Source organism: Macrobrachium nipponense, chromosome 36 (assembly GCF_015104395.2).
Source record: "Macrobrachium nipponense isolate FS-2020 chromosome 36, ASM1510439v2, whole genome shotgun sequence".
Taxonomy (NCBI): Eukaryota; Metazoa; Arthropoda; class Malacostraca; order Decapoda; family Palaemonidae; genus Macrobrachium; species Macrobrachium nipponense.
In genome coordinates, this window is record NC_087220.1 from 42,872,806 (window position 1) to 42,896,722 (window position 23,917).

A 23,917-nucleotide genomic window follows, 5' to 3' on the forward strand; every position below is an offset into this window, starting at 1 on the left:
GCTAAAACATGGTACTCAGGGTGTTGCTGAGTGCCATGTTCTGTTGAAATGCTTCCGAGGCCGCGCCCTCACCTCGTGAGCATTCAGATAAAAAGATTTCAAATCTTTGTGCAAACACAATGAAGTAGCATTTTTGAAAGAACTCCTTAACACTAAAGCCAGGGTGTTCTTCGATATGGGCAAGTCTGGTCTTTTTCGGAACACTGCAGATTGCCCGAATGACTTCGACTTTCTTGAGTTTTATGTAGATAAAACTTGAGAGACCCGACAGGGCACAGGACTCTCTCTGGCTCCTGCCCACTAACTTGTGCCATCCTTGCTTCCAAGCTCCTGGCCCGAGGACAAAACGGGTTTCCATTCTTAGGCCACAACGGAAGACTTAGAGAGCACACCGCCTTGTGTTCTCTAAAGCCAAAACTTGTGACGATGGCTTAAAATCTCACTAACCCTCTTTGTCGTATCTAGGGTGGTTAGAAGAAGGCCTTCCTGATCACATGCAAGAAGTTAACAGGTAGGAGAGGTTCGAATGCTTTGACATCAAGAACTTCAGACTACGTCTAAGTTCCATATTGAAAGCTTCGATCTGGACATGCACAGTCAGTCCGTCTGTACTAAAGTCAGGTGACCGACCAGTTGACCAGTCAGACGAATCAAGGACAGCAAGGCTGTACCCTGAAGACCAAAAGGCACTATTCTTCGCTGAAGGATGAGTGTCTGGACTGCCTGGGCGATTCAATCTAAGCAAACCTTGGGGGGTGTATCAACGCAACCCAACGTCGTCAGCGAATCAACTCCTGAGGAACTCCTGACTCGAGCTTCTGGTGCCAGGAGAAAGGAGCGAGGAGCAAAAAGGCGATTCAGTCCCGAAGGAAGAATGCCTGACAGTCCAACCTGGTCTCATGTTACACGATCATCGGGGGTGTATAAACGCAACCGACTTCGTCAACAAGAAACTCAGGGCTACTATATGTCGCCTGATCTCGCACGAGTGTCTGACTCCGAGAAAACAGGTGAGACAAAAAGTAGATGGTGAGCGAGTTTCGAGATTCCACAGAACTCAAAGATCGTGAAGGGCTTTGTTGTTTGACAGAAGCAAATCTCTGAGCCCAAAGGCCGTCAACAACATATTTGCGTATTCTTTAATAGTTGTGACTGCCAGCTTATCCCATTCTTCAGACGGAAATGGAAGAAGGTAATCTTATTCCTGTCAACATCTCAATAGTCTGAACGTAGTCAGACTCAGAGCGGAGAGGTTATAGGTACCTTTCGAGTTAGAGTAGACCGACTCTTTCGGAAAAGGTCCTTGAAAAGTGAACTAGGAAGGACGTGACCTCTGTGAATCCAGGATCCTGAAGGCCAACATGGGGCGATCAGCGTCATTGTCGCTCCCTGTGACGTCATAAATCCTCTTATTACATTTCCTAACCGATTGAAAAAGGGGAAAAGAGAATAAACATCCATCCCCGTTCAATATCATAGGATGGCGTTTAATGGTACCGATCCCGGATCGAGAATAAGGGAGCAGAGAAGAAGAAGCCTCTTCGTCCTCAACATATCGAAGAGAAGAATGAAAGGGCGTCCCTTAAGTCTCACAACAACTTCAACATAACTTCTAAAGAAAGATTCCACTCGGAAGTCAGTAGTTGCTGCCGTCGATCGAGACGATTCGTACAGACTTTTGCAATCGTGTAACGAACCTCTAGAGGATCGTTACATTCTACGCCTGTTGTTATAATAGGCTCTTTCTCGTAAACTCGAACAGGGACAGAGAGAAGATACTTCTTAAGATATGAGAGAGCTGTGGAATATCAGAGTTGATCTGGACCACTGGTTCCAAAAACTCGTTTAGAGGACTGGAGGGACGACCGAATTGCTTCTACTTCTTTCAGATTAAGATCCAGGACATCTGAAACCCTATCCAGATGTCCGGCACCTTCTTTCTATTACCTCAGGTGAAAGATGCACTGAAAGATGTTCAGAATCATTCCTAGATCTTGAATAATATTTCAATTTCCCGGTAGGAAAAAACTGTGGAGGTCTGAATTGCAGTCTATTCAGGGAAACAAACTTCTTCAGGAAGGAAATGGTCCCCAGCAAGCTCATCCATTCCTTCCCCGAGTATGCTTATTCTTCCCTAATAAGGCTGCGCTTTGCCTAAGCAGGAGAGCATATAAAAGTGCAATGTTGCGGTAGACTCGTAGTTCTATACCATGCGGTAACGAGCACCGAAAGGATTAAGAGATATCTCTGTTGAACATAGTAAGGCAAAACGAATGCAATGTTTATTCATTCACGTAAGAAATCCCCTCAATCTTAGGCTAAAGTCCGTGATTGTAGGACAGAGATACAGTTAGTCAGTCAATCCCGCAGGAGAGACGTAACCGCCGCACAGAGATACGGTTAGTCAGTCAATCCCGCAGGAGAGAGAGACGTAACCTACAGCGCATGACAGCGAACGAGCTGGTACTGGCTCGGTTGGAGTCTGGAGGACAGTGAGTCAGTTACAGCAGCAGGCCAGCAGCTTACGATCGTCGTCTCTTAACTTTATGCCTGGGTTGCCAGCTACCCTATTCTATTAAGAAATAGGTCCGTTATTTTTTGAGCAGAAAGAGACTCTCAAGCTGGTATATTTAAGCGAAACAGAAAACGCTAAATATATAGATGCGTTTGTGTCGTCATAACACTACCATACAACTGTAAAAGATAAATCGGAAACTCCTGGAAGGCTGCAGGGAGTAACGATTAAATGTCCTTAAAATAATAGACAATAGACCTCTCGGTTGCCATCCGAAGAGGTAACTACAGCAAGAGTATATGACTTGAACCAACCAGTAGTAAAATAACGCAAGGCAAAATATGATATTATATTACAATAAAGTTTGTTCATACTTACCTGGCAGACATATATATAGCTGAATTCAGAAATACAGCTACATACATATCTGACAGCAAGTTTCATGAACAAAACTTAGAGAATCGAAGCAGACAGCTCAAGCTTCTTATGTTATTGGACATAAGTGTTCATTGACGTAGTCTACAAGTCTATTTCTTGTACGAGTCTGCGAATGATGAATGAGAGCTCTTCTGAATCTTGTCAATAAGAGCTTATCCGCTTACGCAATATAAGTTAATGAGATGTTTGTCAATGAGAACTAACCCATTTACGGGACAAACTTAGGAACTAACAAAATCTATCATCTGAAAAGCCCTTTCAGATGGACTAAAAAGCTTGCAACTTAAATTTATTGGCAGTATGGCAAAGGAAGTCCTGTCTTGCGCTTTCATGAAGAGCATCCTCTTGATGAGTGCTTTTGCAAGAATCCTACCGAAAGTTGTCGAGCGTCATGACGTGTAGGACGTCGAGCTTTTACATAACCCATAACTGCCTTATCACAAAGTCTTGACTGCGGTAGAGCAAACGAGATCTTTCCTTGAGCTTTCTTTAACTCCATCCACCTATGCGAAAAGCAATATTAATTGACAGAGACCTCTTGAATTCACGAAACCCGATGTCTTGCTGGGTTTCGAAGAAGAAGTTGTCTGTTCACTTTAAGCTTCCTCCGAAGCACTGCCTACTTCACATTCTTTGCAGGTGAGGTAGAAGGTATCACCGAAGGTAGAGGTAAAAATTCTTTAGGCCCAAATCTGAAACAAGAGCTTGAAGAGTTCAACAGAAACGTTCAGCCATGCGACACACCTGGCGTGCGCTGGTGCATGCTCGGCATCCACTGGCGCGCGCTCGGCGTCCACTGGAGCGCGCTCGGCGTCCACTGGAGCGCGCTCGGCGTCCATTGGAGCGCGCTCGGCGTCCACGTGGCGCGCGCTCGGCGCCCACTGGCGCGCGCTCGGCGTGCACCCACGCACGCCTGGCGTCCATCCGAGCGTCCCGTCCAAGTCGAGAGGGAACGCCTTCTTATTCTGACAGTAATAAAGCTCAGACGTCCGCTCTCAAAAGCTTCCTGCTACTATGACTTCTTTTACGTATTTCTCAGTGGAAAGACGGACACGAGTTCAGGCGACGTTCGCCTTCTTACTTCTTACTGAAACGCATAACGAGAGAGAGAGAGAGAGAGAGAGAGAGAGAGAGAGAGAGAGAGACGAGAGAGAGAAAGAGAGAGAGAGATGAGAGAGGGACGTGAAGCGTCCTCTTCTATAAAGCTTCTATTTAGAGGGCGCGAGTCCTTCCGAAAGCTCCAACCCCTGTATGGGGAGGACGCTTTGGAGGACGAGAAGCAATCCTTCAGGATTCGTGCACGCGCACGCACTTTGGCAGTCTGGGGAGTTTCATCAGATACTGCCGAAGGCACGCCAGATCGGTGGGGGTTCCTTGTAACCCTCCTTCGGCTTTCGACATGCTCCCTCCCCGGGTCCTGGGAGTCAAGCAGAGGTCCCGGCCTAGAGGCGAAACGAGGCCGATCTGGCGCACCCTCCACTACACAAGGGATATCACTGCACTTCTGCACTTCACTTTTGCTCTCTAAAGCAAGCACTTTCGATTCTAAGTTACGAATTGAAAGAGTATCAGAGAAAGGGCAATTCCTCTACAGACACTGTTTTAGGGCCCGAAGGCAACACTACAGGGTTAGGAGTAACAATTACAGAAGTAGCACTCTTCACAGCAATGAAGGAGAGCGAGCACCTCTCGTAGACATATTCATAGCCCGTAGGCCATACTACAGGGTTAGGCAAAATAAAGTCTACAGGAAGGTTAGCAGGTTCACTACCCTGACTTTTGTTACTGATTAATTGCGTACATACGAATCATACGTCTTCCTTACGGAATAGACAAAGTCTCACACTCCTTACATGACAAATCTCAACAAAGAAGCAAGACCCATACCCCTCGTACATACCAAGTGAGGATCTACCGAAGCTTCCGGTAGCCACACCCTATCTTTGCAGACAACCCCTTCTGAAACTAGCCTAACTAGACTCAGATATCTTATGCAAAAATGAATCAAATTCAAATCAATTTAAGATAGCGTATGCCTAGCCACAAATCCAAGTAAATAAATCAAAAGACAATTAGGATACTTAGCGGCAATGAAGTTTCCAAAATCCTAAGACGGAGGTACTGAAAACAAGTGTTTTCAGCACCGGCGACAGAAAAATTATGAATAGAAAATGGGAATGGTTCCTGATACCCGCCTCCCAGCGGCGGGAATGGGTACTAACCACCTGGCTGACCACTGCGTGTGTCGGAAGTTTTTAAAATTCTGTCGGATTTCAGAAAATACAGCTATATATATAAGTTTCATAAACAAAAGACTAATTAGTGATTATTTATTGTCGGAAAAACCCGTGAATAGGCGAATTCCCTGCAAATAATGAGTAGATAAGGTCCAGAGAGAAATCCGCGGTTCTGTGAGTCCGTAAATCCGTTGAACGCGAATAAGGGGGGCCCACCGTATATCTCATGAGACTTGTTATCATCTTTCTGTTTACCCCACAGTATAACAGAAGTCTGTAGCCTAGTCTTCTGTCCTATCGCACCTGCCCCATCGGCTGCTGTGATGATGCTGAATGATTTTCTTCAGACAATTTGAGTTTTATCTTCTAATATACACTTCCTATTCGTAAGGTGTTCGATCATTCTTTGTTCACCCAGAATTGTAAATGAATAACAGAAGACATCGCCTGTTCCCCACCCGACTAGCTCTGCTTCCAAAGTAAATAGAAAATTCCTCCCTGAGCCAACCCTCAAAAAGCGCTTCTTCTGGCAGTACAATCCCTGTGTTTTCATTATTGAAAGAATCTCTGCCTTCATTGAAAGCTCACACTTTCTTTCTGAGCATCAATGAAATAGTGGAATAACTTTTTCAGAGATCTGTAAAACATCAGGGATTAGAGCCATCTTCACTGGTTGGTGTCATTGACAGGACTTTTTCTGTGATCAGAATTGTAAAAGTTCACTTCTCTTGATTTAACTGTGAAGACAGAGGTCCACATTCACCTTAGTCATTCATTAAGAAATTTAGTATTGTTTCTCCTTAGTTGAGATTCAACTACTGATGAGAAACTTACCATCACAGGGACCTCGATCTCTGGAAGGTACTTGACTCTCGTCTAATGTGCACACGCCTCACAAGAACCATCATGTCATCTCTCAACGTCATTGGCGAAGAAGATAGACGATTTTTATGGTTGTTCTCAGCATCACCCTTCAGAAGGCGGGTGTCATGTTGTGACTACGTATCGATTGCGCAGCAGCGCAGTCAGTCAGCATCTGTTGACGAGTCTGAGTCCTTCATGATCTCCTGCGCTGTGGACTTTGTATTGGTGGATCCAGATCAGTCATTACTTTGCCCTATTGGTGTGTTGCTGTACCTATGAAGGATCGACTCCCTTCATTGAGTGTCGATGCCTTTCTCCACTGCAGACTGCCAATGCAGAAGTGTCCAGTGACATGTCTTTCTCCAAGTCTTACAAGATCGTAAGAGACTTCTCTGCAGTTGGATATGTCCAGTGGCTGGGTACTTTTCATCACTCTGAAGAATATGTCAGACTGGAAGATAGATGAGATCTCATTACGACCATATTTAGTATATCTTTCTTCCTTCGGGTCTGCCCACAGGTCCTTGGAACTTTTTTTCCTTGGACCGGTGGTGGATGCTCACAGGTTGAGTGCTTACCCGGCTCCTTCAAGAGGACAAGTTGTATCTTGCCTATGGTTTTGCGGTTCTAGAGGTAAGAAGGATACGAAAGTGATTGGCCTCTCCACCTTCCACTCCTCATCCTTCTACTCCTTTTTCTTAAGGTTGAGGATAGGACTTGAACTTACACTGGCTGGTCGGGTGATTGATATGGTAAGCTTGTAAATTGAGCTTCCTTTCTATTTTTCTTATCAGAATCATAGAATCAATCCTGCTCATTCCTCTAGCAAGGGGTGGAAGGAGACTGGCAATAATGCAAACCCTTCCCAGATCTTTGCATTAATGCCTCCAAATCTAAATATTTTTCCCAGCCCCATTTTCGGATGAGTTACAATTCCTCACTCATTTCCAAAAGGCCCAGAAGTCTGACTCTTGATCATGCAGCTCCTATACTCCAATCAAGTTGTCAGAGGCAGGGCACTCCTCCTCGCTCTTATGACCAGGAGGAATAGCCCAGGTGTGCAGGACTCCAGTCAGTTCTAGAGGCTCACTCACATTCCTCCCACCAATCAGTGGGTCTTCCTTATGTAAAGGACATAGGGTTTGTATATCGTGTAGGAACAAATCACAATTTTTTACAGTAAAATGTATTTTTCCTACTATACAAACCTAAGGTCCTTTACATTAATGCCCACCTCTTGCCACCCCTCAATCTGAAACCTGGGCTGAAAGGCAAAGTGGAGTGTTTACATCTGGGCAGGCGGGCCTACCTGCTATGAGATGGTAGCAACTGCCTAACCACCTTGTTCAAGAATTTAACGGCCGTATTACAGCATAGGCAGAAAGTAATTTCTTATGTAAAGGACCTCAGGTTTGTACAGTTAGGAAAAATTCAATTTACTTTCAAAATTTTTAATTTTAATTATGGAAATGGTATTGAATTTTATAGGCTTTGATATTAGCTTCAAAAGAGGTCATGGCAAAGCTTTGAGTTCTGCATTGCTTATAAACTTAAATTTGCAGTAATGGAAGATTGAAATTTAGATTATGCCAGGTTTTCCTTGTGCTTTGTTTATGATTTGGTGCCATACACTTGAAGTGTATGAAAAAACTTTGTTGTAACCTAATGATGGTTGCAGATATTGTTATAACTGTCCAAAGTGTCCTCACATAAATAATGGAACACTGGGGTTGTTAAACCAGTCTTATTAGTATTCTCTTTGCATGTAAACTAGGGTAATCTAATCAAATGCGCACTTTGTTATATTGCTTATTCTTCAATGTATCATCCCTTTCAGCCCAAGCTATTGGAATCAACACCACAGAAGCTTCCCAAGTTACCATCATCATTTAGTGGAGCAGTGCTAGAATCACCTCTTCTTCCTGAAATAACACCAAATTACAAACCCTTACCCAGATTGCCCATAAGAGAAGAGCCTGCTAATCAGATACACAGCAAGATGTCTGAAGAAGAGACCCTCAATATCATGCTCCAGTCAAAGAGTGGCAGGTGGGTAGATAACCTTGAAGTTACTTGGTGTGTTATGGTTTCCAATTCCTGGAGTTTTCAACTGTATGCATTAGTTTTGTTAATTTTATATAAGTAACTTACCAAGTAATTACATTGCTCTGATCATGTAACTACTTGGTAAGTGTATATTCTACCTCCCAGTTGGTTCCCATTTTTATAAGGTGTTGCCGTTTCCATCTCTTTCTTGGTCTCCCTCTTCTTCTTCTTCCTTGAACCTCCATCCCCATAGTATGTCTTTCTTTGATACTTCCACCACCTTAGTCAACCCCCTTATTTAGTAATTTCTGATCCTATCCTCTCGTGTCACCCCAGACATCCACTTAAGCATTCTCATTTCTGCCACATCCATTTTCTTCTATGTTTTTCTCATGTTTGCTGTCTCCATACCATACAGCATTGCTGTTCTTACCACTGTCTTGTGAAATTTTCCTTTTAACCTCAGTGGTACTCTTTTATCACAAAGAACTCCAGAGTCCGTTCTCCAGTTGTTCCAGCCAGCCTGCACCTGACGTTTTACTTCTTCCATACTTCCTCCAATGTTAACAAAGGATCCCAAATACTTAAACTTATCAACCCTCTTTTTTTTGTTCTCCACCAAGCTGAATACTCTGTCATCCCCCTCATTGGTGGTACACATATATTCTGTCTTAGATCTACTTATTCTCACTCCTCTGTCCTTCAGTATTGTCTCCAACTTTCCAATTTCATTTCCAGATCTTCCCTGCTCTCTGCACACAGAACAATATCATCCACATACAGTATGTTCCGTGGTATTGCCTCCTTTACTTCCTCTATTATAACGTCCATCACTATGTTAAAGATAAATGGGCTCAGAGCCGACCCCTGTTGCAATCCTACTCTCACCTCAAAGCCTTCTGTCTCCCCAACAAGTGTATATATAAAACCTAATTTTATTATAAAAATATGTTTGTTCATGAAACTTACCTGACAGATATATATATAGCTGTATTCTCCGAAGTCCGACAGAATTTCAAAATTCGCGGCACACGCAGTGGGCGGCCAGGTGGTAGTACCCATTCCCGCCGCTGGGAGGCGGATATCAGGAACTATTCCCATTTTCTATTCATATTTTTTCTGTCGCCGGTCGGTAAACAACTGTTTACAGACCTCCGCCTAGGATTTTGAAACTTCATTAGCCGCTTAAGTATCCTAATTATTCTTTCGATTATTGACTTGGATTTGTGGCTAGGCATACGCTATCGTAAATTTTTTCATTGCATTTGATGTCTGAAGCTAGTTAGCCTAGTTTCAGACTTTGTTGTCCGCATGGGGTAAGGTGAGGCTACCGGAACTTTCGGTAGACACTCGCTTAGTATATATGACGTTTACATGTTTTCTTTGCATAAGTTCAATGTAATTAGTGTAATGTGTGACTGATTACGGAAGAAGGAGGATTCATGTACGCATTTTAGAGCGTGTTAGAATCAGGAGTTTTCCTCCACAGTAAACAGAAGTTAGAAATAATGAACCTTCTAACCTCCTGTAGATTTTATTTTGCCTAACCCTGTGTTATGGCTTACGGGCCTAGAAGAAGTGTCTGCTAGAGGATTACATCAAGTAATCTTAGACTAAAGTGCTCGCTCTCCAATCAGTGTTGTGAAGTGTAGTGCCCCTTGTGTTGTGGAGGGGGCGTCAGATCAGCCCCATAATGCCTCTAGGCCTGGACCTCTGTCGGACTCCCAGGACTCAGGGAGAGGGCATGTCGAAAGCCGCAAGAGGGTTACGGGGGCTCCCCACCGATCTGGCGTCCCTTCGGCAGGCCCTGTTGACGCTTCCCAGGCTGCTAAAGATCGTGCACGTGCACGAATCTTGAAGGATTGCTTCTCGTCCTCCGAGGCGTCCTCCCCGCGCAAGGGTTGGAGCTCTCGGAAGGACTCGCGCCCTCTAAGAAGCTTTAGAGAAGAGGACGCTTCACGTCCTCTCTCTCGTCAGGAGGGAACGTCAGATCGGCCCCATAACGCCTCTAGGCCTAGACCTCTGTCGGGCTCCCAGGAAACCAGGGAGAGGGCATGTCAAAAGCCGAAGGAGGGTTACGGGTTTTTTCATGCTGATCTGGCTTCCTTTCGGCAGGTCCTGTTGTCGCTTTAGGACGCTTGACGCTTTATAAACGCTTGTCAAGAGGAGGTTTTTTCAGGACTCTCCACAGGACATTCCTTTACAGAAATTTTTAAAAAGGATTCGGAGTTAGCGGAGAGACATACCCGAATTTTTTCTTCGATCCCTCTTTCCTCTTCATCGATTTCTCTGAGAATCTGGAAGATTATATACTCGGATTCCTGGGTGACTTTCGGTCATGTTAAAGGGTTTTCCCCTATTAGCAAAGTGCTAATAGTTTTGTCAAGTAAGGACGTTTACCCCATTGTCAAGATATTAAACGTTTTGTCATTTAAGTGGGGGACCCCTCATAAATGGGGTAGTTCTCATTGACATAGATTTTAACGTTTTTATCGTTTAAGCGGATAAACTCATTAACAAATTTCGGAAGAGCTCTCATTCATTTTCAGAGGCTCATCCGGGGTTAAGAGAAAGACTTGTAGACTAGATCCAGGAAGTCTTATGTCCAATATCATAAGAACATTGAACGGTCTTTTTCGATCCTCGGTTCTCTCTTGATGATCTCTATTCGAATATTACTCCCTTTTCTTGGAAAAGAGTCTTGGCAAAGAGTCAAGGAGTTCTTTTAAAAAGTCTCGTTCATTAGAACGTGGACAGTCGTTTTCCTTTCTTTCTCTCTTCCTCGTCGAGGAAAGATGTAGTAGAGAATTCGATGTTCAAATTACTACAATACTTACGTAGTTTATCTTTGCGTCATTTTGCTAACGCATGGGTCAAGTCATATACGCATATCGTATTTACCTCTGCGGATAGAAGCCGAAAGAACTGTTGTTCTAATGTATTTATTTGACACTCCCTTCAACCTTCCAAGAGTTTTCGGAGTAAGAACAACTCTTCAGGTATTGTTACGACAACACCAACTCAGCTTCTGTATTTAGCGAATTCTGTTTCGTTTAAATAGGCCTGCTTGAGAGTTTCCTTTTGCTCGATAATATCATACCTATTCCTTCGTAAAGGGAGTAGCTGGCAACTCAGGCAGATAGTATTCTGTTCACCATTGAAGCTTTCCTTCTAGGAAGACTTCTCCTTCACTCTTTTTGATAGAGATCGAAGGTGGTCGATCTCCAATCCTTATTTTGTTTTCTTGAAGGAAAGAATTTAGGATGGAGATCGTTGTTCAGAATACTTTAAACATACTACGTATATTAACCTCGCGACATGATTCTACTAAGCAGTTGAATTGTCCGAGGGGTAGGCGCATATCCTAGTTATTCTACGGATTGCGACTTAGACGAGAAGTATTCTAATTGAACTGCAACACCAACTCAGCTTCTGTATTTAGCGAATTTTGTTTCGTTTAAATATGCCTGCTTGAGAGTTTCCTTTTGCTCGATAATTTCATACCTATCCCTTCGTAAAAGGAGTAGCCGGCAACTCAGGCAGATAGTGCGAGACGATGAACAAGGCTACTGTTACTGTGATCTACCCAGTACCGGCTAGCTCGGTGTCATGCGCGGTTGGTTACGTCTCTCTCCCTTTCGGGAATGGCTGAATAAACCGTCTCTCTGCCCTACAATCATGGATTTTAGCCTCGGGTTGAGGAAATTTCTAGTAATCTTGAATGATCATGCCTTCCGTTTACTTAGAAAATTTCAACAAGATATCTCTTATACTTGTTCGGTGCGGGTTTACCGCACGGTAACAGAATTCTGTACGAATCTGCCGCGGCATAGCACTATAATAATGCTCTCCTGCTTATGCAAAGCGCAGCCTTATTTAGGGAAGGAAGCAGGCTGAGTGAGGGAATGGATGAGGTTGCTGGGGACCATTTCCTCGCTGGAGAAGCTTGTTTTCCCTGAATAAACAGCAATTCAGACCTCTACAAATTTTCCTCACGAAGAAATTGAAATAACATCAAAGATCTTGTAATTCTAATTTTCTCTCAACGGCTTGAGGATCACCTCGGGTGATAGCGAGAGGGTGCCAGACATCCGAACAGAGAATAGATGTTCTGGCACATTGTCTGAAAGAATTGGAAGCCAAATTGGTCGGCTCTCCAGTTCCTCGAAGGGTGAGTTTGGATCGAGTGGCCCAAATCATCTCGGATAATTTCTCAGCTCTCTCATAGCTCAAGAAGAGAGAATTCGTTATGGGCTTGGGCACGGAACGTAACGATCCTCAAGAGGTTCGTTAAACTAGTGCACGTCTGTGCGGGTCTTCTCGATCGAAGGCAACAACTACTGACGTCTGAGTAATCCTCACTTAGAAGTATGTCGAAAGTGAGGAGAGACTGAGGGCGTCCTTTCGTTAAGTTTTTCGTAATATTGAAGACGAAGGAGCTTCCTCTTAAGTTGTTCCCTTATTCATGATCCTAGAGGATTAGCTTTAGTCGCCACATGTTGGCCTCTAAGAGGTTGGATTCACAGAGGTCAGGTAATTCAGAGAATTGTCCAAAGACCCTTCCCGAGAGAATCGGTGTAATCTAACATCGTCACTTAGTGAAGTATCTAATATCTCTCCTCTCTGAGTCTGAAGGCGTTCAGACTATCGAGAAGCGATAAGATCTTCAAGATTAATGGCAGTCTCTTGGCCAAGGCAAAGCAGTGCTGCCTATTTTCAGTGTTCAATCGGAGGGGGCCGTTTCTGGAGATAGTGAAGGGAAATGACTGTTCCTCCACCTCGACCTCTGTGAATTTCGTTATGGTTCTATCTTTCCGTATGAAGTATGAGATAAGATAGAAGTCCTAACTATTGTAGAATATGCAAATATGTTGTTGACGGCCTCTAGGCTCAGAGATTCGGTTCTGTCAATCAACAAAGCTTCACGATCTTTGAGGTCTGTGGAGATCTTGAAATTCTCTGGATCAAAGGTTCCGGCATGGAACTTAGACGTAGTCTGAGTTTCTGAGGCCAAAAGCATTTCGAACCTATCCTTTCTGCGAACTTAATACACGTGACCAGAAAGGCTAATATTCTAACCGCTCTAGCCATGGCAAGGAGGGTTAGTGAGGTTTTAGCTATCAATCAGAGGTTTTGGCTTTTAAAAGGACATAATGCGGTCTGTCCTCTAAGCCTTCCGTTCTTGATAAGAACGAAAACCTGTCTAACCCTTGACCCGAAGGCTTGGAGACCAAGGGTATGGCACAAATTATTGGGCAAGGGCATTAGAGAGTCCTGTGCCCTGTAGGGTCTCTCAAGTTTTATCTTGATAAAACTATAGAAAGTCAAGGTCAACGGACAATCTGCGGTGTTCCGTAAAAAGACCAGACTGGTTCATGTCCAAGAACACCCTGGCATTATAGCCAAGGAGTTCTTTTAAGAGGTCTCATTCATTATGTTTGCATAAAGATTTGAGATTTTTTCTTAATATCAATGCTCAAGAGGTGAGGGCGCGGCCTCGGAAGCATTTCAACAGAGCATGACACTCAGTAACATCCTGAGTGCCATGCTTTAGCGAAGCAACTCTGTGTTCGCTTCACACTCCCGACGGGATGTGAAGACGACATTTCAGATCCGTAAGTCGCTAGGACCATACATATCCGTAGATATATTATTGGGGGCAGGAAGCAACACGAATCCTATCCGATAGAAAAGGGATAGGTGTGCTTTTAACTTTGAAGGGTTGGTCGCTTGAGGCGCGTTCCTTTTCTTTAGCCTAGAAGTTATGGAACTAACTTTGATAGGTTAGGTCAGGTGGTGGTTTTAGCTTCGGTGCCCTCAGAAGTATGGTCATATGGTCTAGTCACATTGTGGTCACGCCCCCGTTGACAGATCATCTAGAGCGCACCAGCATTACAGGTCTCTACCTCGCTGGCAACTCTAGTAACGCAGAAGCAGACTTTGGTGACAGTAATCACGAAGTCGGCTATGCTAACAGGTCAGGAACCAAGATGTATATCATCTACTTAATTTAGTTTCCCAAAAATCCTATTCTGTCTCTTCCCACCATCCGAAGGTGGGATTCAGCTATACGTATATATATCTGTCAGGTAAGTTTCATGAACAAAATGTTATTGTTATAATACAATTAAGTTTGTTCATACTTACCTGGCAGATATATATAATTAAAGTGCCCACCCACCTCCCCTCAGGAGACAGTGGCACTGATAAAATATGAATAGAAAATGGGAATAGTTCCTGATATCCGCCTCCCAGCGGCGGGAATGGGTACTACCACCTGGCCGCCCACTGCGTGTGCCGCGAATTTTGAAATTCTGTCGGACTTCGGAGAATACAGCTATATATATATCTGCCAGGTAAGTATGAACAAACTTAATTGTATTATAACAATAACATTTTTATATAAGTAACTTACCAAGTAATTCCATGGTAAGTATATATAAAACCTGTAATTTTATTATAATGTAATTTTTATGCAATTTATGTGCTTGTGTGAGCTTTTAATCTTGATCATTATTCAATAAAAAAGGTGAACACAACTGTGTACGTGTTTTGTTGCACGTCTGTGTATGTGATGGAGCTCCTACTCTCACCGTTCATCTTCCAGAGTCAGGAGTAGAGAGACTTATTGGCAAAAAGTGATCTTCTCCTTGACGTTTTCACTTTGATTGTTCTACATATCATGACCGTGTACGTGATGGAGATCCTACTCTCGCTGTTCGTCTTAACAGAGTCAGAGGGTTGAGAAACTTCTAGGCAAAGAGTGATCTTCTCCCTGAAGTTCTCAATTGGATCGTTCTACATATCACAACTGTGTACATGATTTGTCACACGTCCGTATACATGATCGAGGTCCTACTTTCTTCGTGCTCCTTCCAGAGTAAGGGATCGAGAGACTTCTAGGCGAGGGTGGTCTCCTCCCTGACATTCTCTTGTAGATCATTCTACGTCATACGACCGTTTACATGTGTCATCACTCGTCCATGTACGTAGTTCATTGCATGACCATTTATGTGATTCATTGCATGTCCATGCACATGATTCATCACACATCCAGGTGTGTGATTCATCCCATGTCTATGTATGCGATTTATCCCACGTCCATATACAGGATTCATCCCACGTTCATGTTTGTGATTCATCGCAGGTCCATGTACGTGGGTCGTCTTACGGCAAAATTCCAGTTTCTTCCTTTTCAAGGTGAATTCAGGATAGGATCCCATTATTTGAGAGCATAGTTCTTCTGGTGGAAGAGATGAGGACCTACTCGGTGGTAATTCGGAATGTCTGTGCAATGCCCTTTGTCCTCAGCTAAGACTGACGGATGTCCTCCAGAGCAAGTCAATGGATTCATTTAATCAAGCCATCTGGCCTTCATTGGGATGCAGAGCTACTCTCTGGTTAGGTACTTCAGAGTAGACCAAGAAGGCTTCAAGGCGAAGGAAGGTAAGGAAGTGCTGGCCTTTCTGACCTAGCCTTGCCTAAGTGATTGAGTTCTTAGCCTAGGAAGTGGTCGAGTTCTTAGCCTGCCATAGCCATCTTAGCCTAGCCTGCAGATTAAGTTTTTAGCCTAGCAAGTGATTGAGTGCTTAGCATGACTTTTCCTAGCTAGTCATTCCTGCATTAGCCATCTAAACCTAGCCTAAGTAGTTTAGTTCTTAGTCTAGCAAGTAATCAAGTTCTTAGCCTGGCATTAACTATCTTAGCTGAAAGGGTGGAGCTTAACCAGTGAATGTCACTGCCCCTTGACAGGAACTTTTTAGAAGGCTCTCGACGAAATGTTACATCATATTACGCGGAGTTTCAAAGGACAGCCGCGTGCTGGAGTTCCACAACCACCTGAGTATTCTTGAAAAATCATGAGAACAGACGCCTCAAACGTGCAGGAATGTCTCCTTGCTGCAGACCTACTAGAAGAAGATACATTTTCCTTTCCTTTAATATATGTTTCTTCGCTATAGAGCGATTACCATGACACCTAGGCCTAGCCTAGGTTGTTCAAACATATCTCTCAATCTTATCCTAGAATAAGTTGTCGGAGTTCTTAGCCTAGCCTAACTAGTTTGAGCTTATATTTTTTAAATTTTTGGGCTTATGCTTCAAATTCCCAGATGTTCTTCTGCTTCTTGATTCTGCAAGAAGATTTTCCCATTCCTCAAGAGTTTGGGATTGCGTTGGGTTCAATTCCTAGCTTAACCTACCTTTTCATCCAAGTAACCAAATCAGTAATGTAACTTATAATCTGGTGTTCTTATCTCTGAAGTAGTTAAAATCCATCTCAGCTCTGTGATACGTTGCTTAGGAACGCCACCATAATGGTTCCTTAGTCAAAGGGGCTGGTGTGTCCTATCATCATAGGACGTATCCTCTGATGAGTAGTAAGGGATCACTGCATAGGATGTCTCCTCTGTTTAAGAAGCATGTTTCCTGGGCAGCTCAAAGACTTCTCCCTGATGCACAGAATTGCTCATTGGAGAGGACAAATCTTTTCTGTTGTCAGCTCCACTCATTACCAGTTGAGCTGCACCAGTGGGCGATCGACAACTCTCTGGAGCACATGGCCAGATACATTTCAGGCAGGAGGAATGTGGTGGCCGACAAGCTAAGTCGTCGTAGTAAAGTCTTAAGTACGGAGTGGTCTCTGCATCAGTATGTAGCGGACAGGCCGTTTCACCTTAGGGGAAAACCTATGTTAGACCTCTTTGTCACTTGCTTCAACAGGAAGCTGGAGGTCTACTTCTCGGTGGTCCCAGATCCTCTTCCTCTGGCAGAAGGCATTCTACAGCATCCTTGAAACAATATCGAAGTGTACGCCTTCCCTCTGTTCTACCTGATCCATCAGGTACTGAACAGAGCAATGAGTGGCAGGAATCTCACGATGACCTTGGTGGCGCCTCTATGGCCACAGACAGTGTGGATCCCAGACCTTCTGTATCTTTTGTCAGTTTTTCCAAGAGAAATTTCCCCATGGCACAACCTCCTTTGCCAGCCTCATGGAAAGGTTCCACCAGTCGGTAGGATCTCTGTTGCTTCATGGCTGGAGACTGTCAATTATCTCCTGAGAGAGAGAGGCTTTTCTCGCAGAGCAGCGGGCCAATATCCAGCTATCTCTGGAAGTCTTCGTCATCAGTTTACCAGGGGAAGGGGACCGTGTACTGTAGTTGGTGTCATCGACAGGGTTTCTCTCCACTCAGAACTTCAGTTAGCGGATAGTGGATTTTATAGTCTCACAGAAATTAAAAAGGTCTTTCCATCTTGGCTGTCAGGTGCTACAGGGCTGCCTTGGGGTTGGTTCTGCGCCTGAAGGGCTTGGACATCTCTTCATCCTGGGAAATCTCGATGTTGTTCAGGAGTCTTGAACAATCCTGTTCACCAAGAGAACTCAAACTTCTGATGTGGGATCTTTCTCTGGTCCTGGGTAGTCTCACTTGAGCTCTATTCAAGCCACTACATTGGTCTTCAGTCAGGAATCTGACTCTAAAGAATTTTCATGTTGGTCTTGGTTCCTCGAAGAGAGGTGGAGAGCTTCATGGCCTGAGTTATGATGCTAAACACACCAGGGTTTGGAAGTCTGTGGCCTTCAAATTTGTCTCAGAATTCGTAGCTATTCAAAATCCCTTGGTTCATGATGGCAGATTTGCCTTGTTTTCAAGTCCCTCCCAAAGAGTTTGTGGGCAGCAATCTGCAGGAGTTTTTGCCTTGTCTTGTCAGAGCTCTGCGCTATGTAAGAAGGACTTGTCACCTTAGGCCTATGTGTCATAAATGATTTGATAGCAGCGGCTGGTCAAGAATGAAAGTTTCCAAGAAATCCATTTCATTTTGGCTGTGTTAGGTGATTAAGCAGGCATACTCCTCACCTTATAGTTCTGTCACAGAGTCTGTGCAAGCTAGAGCAGATGACATCAGAAGAATGAGTTCCTCTCTGGCATTTAAGAACTTATCTGTTCATAGGATTTTGAATGCTGGTTCCTGGCGTCAGCAGACCACATTCACTTCCTTTTCTTGTTGGACATTGCCCACAGATCCTTGGACACTTTTCCCTTGGGTCCATTGGTGGCTGTCCAACAAGTTGTGTAGCTCATCCAGTTCCCCTAGCAGGACAGTATGTATCTTACCTAAGATGATTGTGTGGAAGAGAGAATGAGTGAGATGGCTGGTCTCCTCCTTTCTCTATTTTTCCTTTCTTCTGACAGGCGGGTTGAAGAATAAGACACGTCATAAGCTAGAACTGGTCTGATACAGGCAAGTGTGGGAGGTTATGTGATTTGTTCCTTTACAATAAACAAATCTGCTTGTCAGTAGCACTTACTCCTCTCTCTGACAACGGGAGGGAGGAGTGGTAACAAACGTCAGTGGCCTACATGGTTTGTTGCTTGAACAGACAGAGTTCTCTTTACCTTCCACAAGTGCAATGAATCTGGACGTCTCCTTGCGTTTAATCCCAGCAAGCTGTGTCTTAGATACTCGCTTATCTATTCTCTCATGGGCTCAGTTCCTCTTGCTTGGTTTAAGGGAGCCAGGAGTATGGGTGGCCCACATATGCCTGCCTTTAGGTATGAGCTAGGTGTCCTGGTCCAGGCTCTCCCCAGGTGAAACTCCAACTCATGCACTTGCCTAGCCTTCTGCCACTGGTAAGTTGACTGTTCCTAGGAGATGACATCGGAATATTTGCAAATGATGTGGCCTTCCCTTGATATTCCAGGGTGCCCATCTTTTGCTGCATTTGTAGGTCACTTAATCATAGCTAAGACTTCTCCTAAGAACTTGTCTGCTGAATCAGTTCCTGTTCCTGCCAAGTAGCTCAACATACTTGGACTTCCTGTAGAAGCCATAGTGCAGGTTATTAGATGAAGAGTTATTAACTAGAGGTAGTAGTTGTTGCGCTTGAGTTGAGGACTGTCATTGTTTATTATGTTTATAATTGATCTGTTTAAAATTGTTGAAGAAGGAATATTACATTAGTTTGGTTAAACAGGAAAAAGAAAATTCCACTTCTCATCAGATTCGTACGGGAATAGCACCGTCAACATACCTCACACAATGCTCTTTAGGTACTACTAAAGGGTATTTGCAGTGTCCCTTCGGTCCATAGTTACACCCACTTTTAAGCCTTTATTTTACTTTCATTCTCACTTCCATTCTTTTCTTGCCCTTACTCCATAACTATTACTTCTTGTTGTGTAGCTGCCCTGTGCTTGACTTGGCAGCCAGAATGTCACAGTAACTATGCACTAGATCTTGACAGGAGAGGGAATGAGAACTATTGCTAAATTGTATGATCTGACGATCATTGCCGTATTGTGAATATTGGGAGAGTCAGGTGACATATTTACAGCATGATGAAAGATTTTTTTCATGTAGGTAATTTATGCACTTATAATTTAATATTCAGAATACGTATATTGATTTCTGATGTAAGATATGAAGCTGTGGTGGTTGAAGATTGAATTGTGTTGCAGGTAAAATTATATTTTTGTTACATTCACAGTTTTTATGTGCATTTCATCTTGTTTCAGACGGAGTAAAATGTATTCCGGTAGATCAACAGGCTTGCAGTATGTGCCCACCTTATATGATTCCTGCATCAGAGTCATGATAGAAAATATTGATGGTAAGTCCAATAATTATTGATTTTTCTCAGTTTGTATTTGTTCAGCTGTTGTTAGTATGTCACAGTCCATGATTAGGATTATAAAAAAACGATTACTCTTTATCAAGTTGTTTAATTTTCAGGTTTATTTTGCTCATCTTACAAATTTTTTCCATTAGGAATCTAGTGTTTTAAAAAAGAAGGCTGTAGTTTCTTTGTCATATTTGTCAGTAGTATGGGACTATTTAAAATTTTGTCAAATAAAGAATTATGATTTCTAGTTATTGAAATAAATTTGATGGATTCAATTTTTAGTCTTGGCTGTGGGGATTTTTACATACTCGGTAAATAACAATTATTTGGAATGAATCTTACATACTGTTAAAGTTAGCCTATATCTTTGTGCCTTTAGGTGCAATTGGCATACAACAGTGTCCCATAAGTTGTTAAGGCCATCACCTAAGATGTCTTGACTCAGAAGATTAGAAAATTCTTAGCACTACCTTTGAAGTCTTCCCTCTGGGGCCTTGCTCCTGCAGCCTTCTATTTTTATATTATAGAAGTAACTTACCAAGCAACTACATAGCTTTAAGTTTCTAACTTTCATGGCAGCTTAAATTTGAAATTTGTGGTAGCAATTCTTTTGTTTCTGGTGTAGGTAACTGACACTGCCAACTTTTGGGAAGCATAGATACAACATAGCTGACGAGCTTAATTCGTTTTCGCTGGTCAGTGACTACTCGTCGGTTGTTTGGTCAGCTTTTGTTTGGAATTTTCTCACCGCATGGTGGTTATTCTATTGTGCATTTATAGACATGGAGAAAGTATACGATAGAATCCCAAGAGAAGTAATATTTTGGTGTTTGAGGAAGAGGAAAGTCCCAGAAAAGTTGGTTAGGCTGGTCGAGAGGATATATCAAAGAACAAGCTCAAAAGTAATAACAGCAGTTGGGGAAACAGAAGACTTAAGAGTTAATTTTGGATTACACTATGGGCCAGCATTAAGCCCCATTTTGTGTTTGCTGGCCGTGAATGTGTCAAGTGAAGTTGTTGTACGCTGACGATCTGGTGATTACTGCTGAAAATGAGGAAGACCTACAGAGAAGGGTTGGAAAGTGACAGGAGTCTTTAGAAGGAGGTGGCTTAAAGGTGAATGTGAATAAAACAGAGGTTCTGGTGAGCAGTAGGGAAGATAGAGGCAGAATAGTAATGCAAGAAAGAAGAGGCTCGATTATAAAATGAGTGGAAAAGTTTAAATACTTAGGATCTAATTTAAGCCAAGAGGGAGGATGTGGGCTGAAGTTGACAGTAGGATAAAAGCTGCTGGGGGGAAATGGAGAGAGATAGCTGTAGTAGTATGTGATAAGAAAATTCTAATCAACCTAAAAGTCAAGATCTACAGCACAGTGATAAGACCAGTGTTAATGTATGGATTGGAAACATGGGCTCTAAAAAGAAAAGAAGTAAAGTTTGAGAGAAGAGAGTTGAGACTGCTGAGGTGGAATATGGGAATATATTGCTGCTCAAGAGTCTGGAAAATTATAAAATAAGAAGAAGGACAGGCTTAGTAAAGGTGGCATGGGCATGTGTTAAGGATGGATGATGAGGAGGGAGTGAAGAGGGCTTGAAAGGAACCTGTTAGAGGAAGAAGATCGAGAGGGAGACAGAGAATTAGATGGTAAGATAAAGTGAAGGAAGATATGGAGAGAAGAAGTTTGGTGGAGGATGATGCTTTTGATAGAAGGCAGTGAAGAAGGCGCACAGGCAACTGACCCCTTAATGTAGGGATAACGGTGGGAAAGAAGAAGATAATTAAACTGGTTTGGTAGGTAATGCTGAAGTGGCTGTCTTAGGTCCAATGAGAACTTTTTTTTTAAGGTTTAATTAGCGAGCTTCAAGCCCTCTCTTGTATGTGGACTTTGTTCTAATGGCAACCTTTCTCTTTTATTTCTTACTTAGAGAAAAATATTAGAAATGAAAGCACTTCACAGATTTGTGACAGTGCGTAATTGAACTGCTTTGGTAGGTAAGGAGGAAGTAGCTTTTCTTCTGTCAAGTTAGATCTCTAAAAGTTTACCTGAACAGACATAAACCCTAAGAAGAGTTAAGTAGTATTTATCTGTGGTATTAGGAGACCAAACTCTCCTATGTCCAAGAATGCTGAAGTCAATGCACACAGAACTGACTCCTGAGCTTTTACCCTTTTTTAATAAAATCCTCACGGCTATCGTATCATAAGTACCTTTATTTTCTTTCAAACCTTTTGCTAGAGAAAGTTGTCATGGAGCTCAAGGGAGATGTAACTTGTCGACTCTTATTATTTGAGAAATGTTCATATTTAGCATGAGTTGTAAAGCCCTTAGTCCTGTCATTGCAGCGCAGGCACTTTCTCCTGGACCAAATATGATAGTAACCTTGCTTTCTATCTTATCGATAGTTGTTAGGAAATCCTGCTATTTAAATCTTTAGTCTTGGACTGTCGTTTATGGGTTTTTGACTCAGCCACAGGAATAACTAGTACTCTACGAAATAGAGTCCTTTTTTCCTTTTATGATACTCTGGCAAGTCTTGCTTTGAAGGCTTTAACATCCTGTTGTGGTTCCAACGTCTGGCAACAGTACTTGCCAGTAAGGATCATTCAATAAGCAGGAATGTTTAAGGGGGCCGGCCGGCTAATGCCCTTTTTTAAGGACAGGACTTTGATATTCATACCACTTAATAAGGTGACTTGGGACATCTCCAAACCACATATGGTTTTCGCCTCTGACCTTCGGTTTTGTGACGCCAGGGCGATTTATCCCGAAAATAACAATTTTTCAAATTCTATCTCCTCCCTTGATATTTAATATTAAGACCTGGGATTACTACCATATATAGACCTGATGTAGACCTCCAATCAAATGGAGAGTTTTTTTTCTAAAAGTAATTTTTTTGCTAGATATGAATTTTTCAATATGGTAAAAAAATAAACCCTATAAATCAGGAGAAAAAAATTTATAAAAAAATTACGAAACAAAAATTGGAAAAAAGGGCTCTATTTGATTGTTCTATAATGTCTTTCTGAGTTATATACCAAATTCCAATGTTATAGCTTTAAAACTAAGTGAGGAGATAGATTTTGAAGGTCAATAAGTATAGTTTTGAGATACGGGCGTTCAAAGTTTTCCTTCGTATTTTTATAAAGACAATGTTAATAAATAATGATTATTATGAATGTATATTTCTTTTTTGTGTATTAATAAACCAAAACTATTTTATTTATCATAATTTAATCATAAATGATGATCCCTTTGCTCATATATCGCAGCCTGGGGCACTGCTTTAGGCAAGATGGGGCACTCCTTTCTACGTAACCCCCTCTCTCCCCTTCACTAACTCGGCTTATTACAGCGAATTTTCTTCTGTATGTTAGCGAGATGTTTTCCTTGTATTTTCCTCTTTGGCATGATGAAATTCTTGCCCGAAACAAAGATAAACAAACGTAAATGCAAGAGAATGTCAAGAGGTGAAACTCGAAGGCGTACTCTTTTTTTTTACAAAGACAATTTAATAAATCATGATTATTATGAATTTCATATTCCATTTTGGGTATTAAAAAACCAAAACTTTGTTATTTATCATAAATGAAGATCTCTTTGCTCAAAGATCGTAGCCTTGGGCACAGTGTGACGTGTGCTGTCAAGCAAGACGGGGGCGTTACTAAGCAACCCTCCCCTCTCTCTTCACTAACTATGCATATATTATGATATTCTGTAATAATACTTGAGCGATTTTTCTTCGTCTGTATGTTAGCGAGATGTTTTCCTTGTCTTTTCCTCATTGGCATGATGAAATTCTTGCCGAAACATACATAAACATACGTAAAGGCAGGCGAATGTCAGAGGTGAAATGGGACGTGTAGACTACTTGAAGTCTGTGATCACACTAAATCAGGACGGGACTTGGTAGCTGAGCCTGAAGTCTCCTTCTCGACTCGGGGAATGTCTACAGATGCCATTTCTCCCAATTTCTTTGAAAATAATTATCAAAATTTACGATAATAGAAGAAATATTGCATTTTCTTGTACGGATAAATGTTTTAGGCTTATTGAGTTACGTTAACTAATTACCCTGTAACTACGAAAGTAAGAGGAATTTTGACGAAATATTTCGTATACGTATTCTCAATTGCCATATGAAGCTCCATGAATTTTTTCATGACTTTGCATTTTTCGCCCTATACCGCCA

At 42.5% G+C, this 23,917-nt stretch overlaps 1 protein-coding gene across 2 annotated transcripts in view; it reads left to right on the top strand.

Moving 5' to 3' along the window:
* Positions 1–23,917, top strand: part of LOC135203580 (transcription elongation factor B polypeptide 3-like) — a 182,249-nt gene that overhangs the window by 132,280 nt on the left and 26,052 nt on the right. For both annotated transcript variants that reach the window (XM_064233340.1, XM_064233341.1), the window contains exons 6-7: positions 7,892–8,103; positions 19,617–19,711. In XM_064233340.1, coding sequence (XP_064089410.1) covers positions 7,892–8,103; positions 19,617–19,711 — 307 coding nt within the window. The remainder of the gene's footprint in view (positions 1–7,891; positions 8,104–19,616; positions 19,712–23,917) is intronic.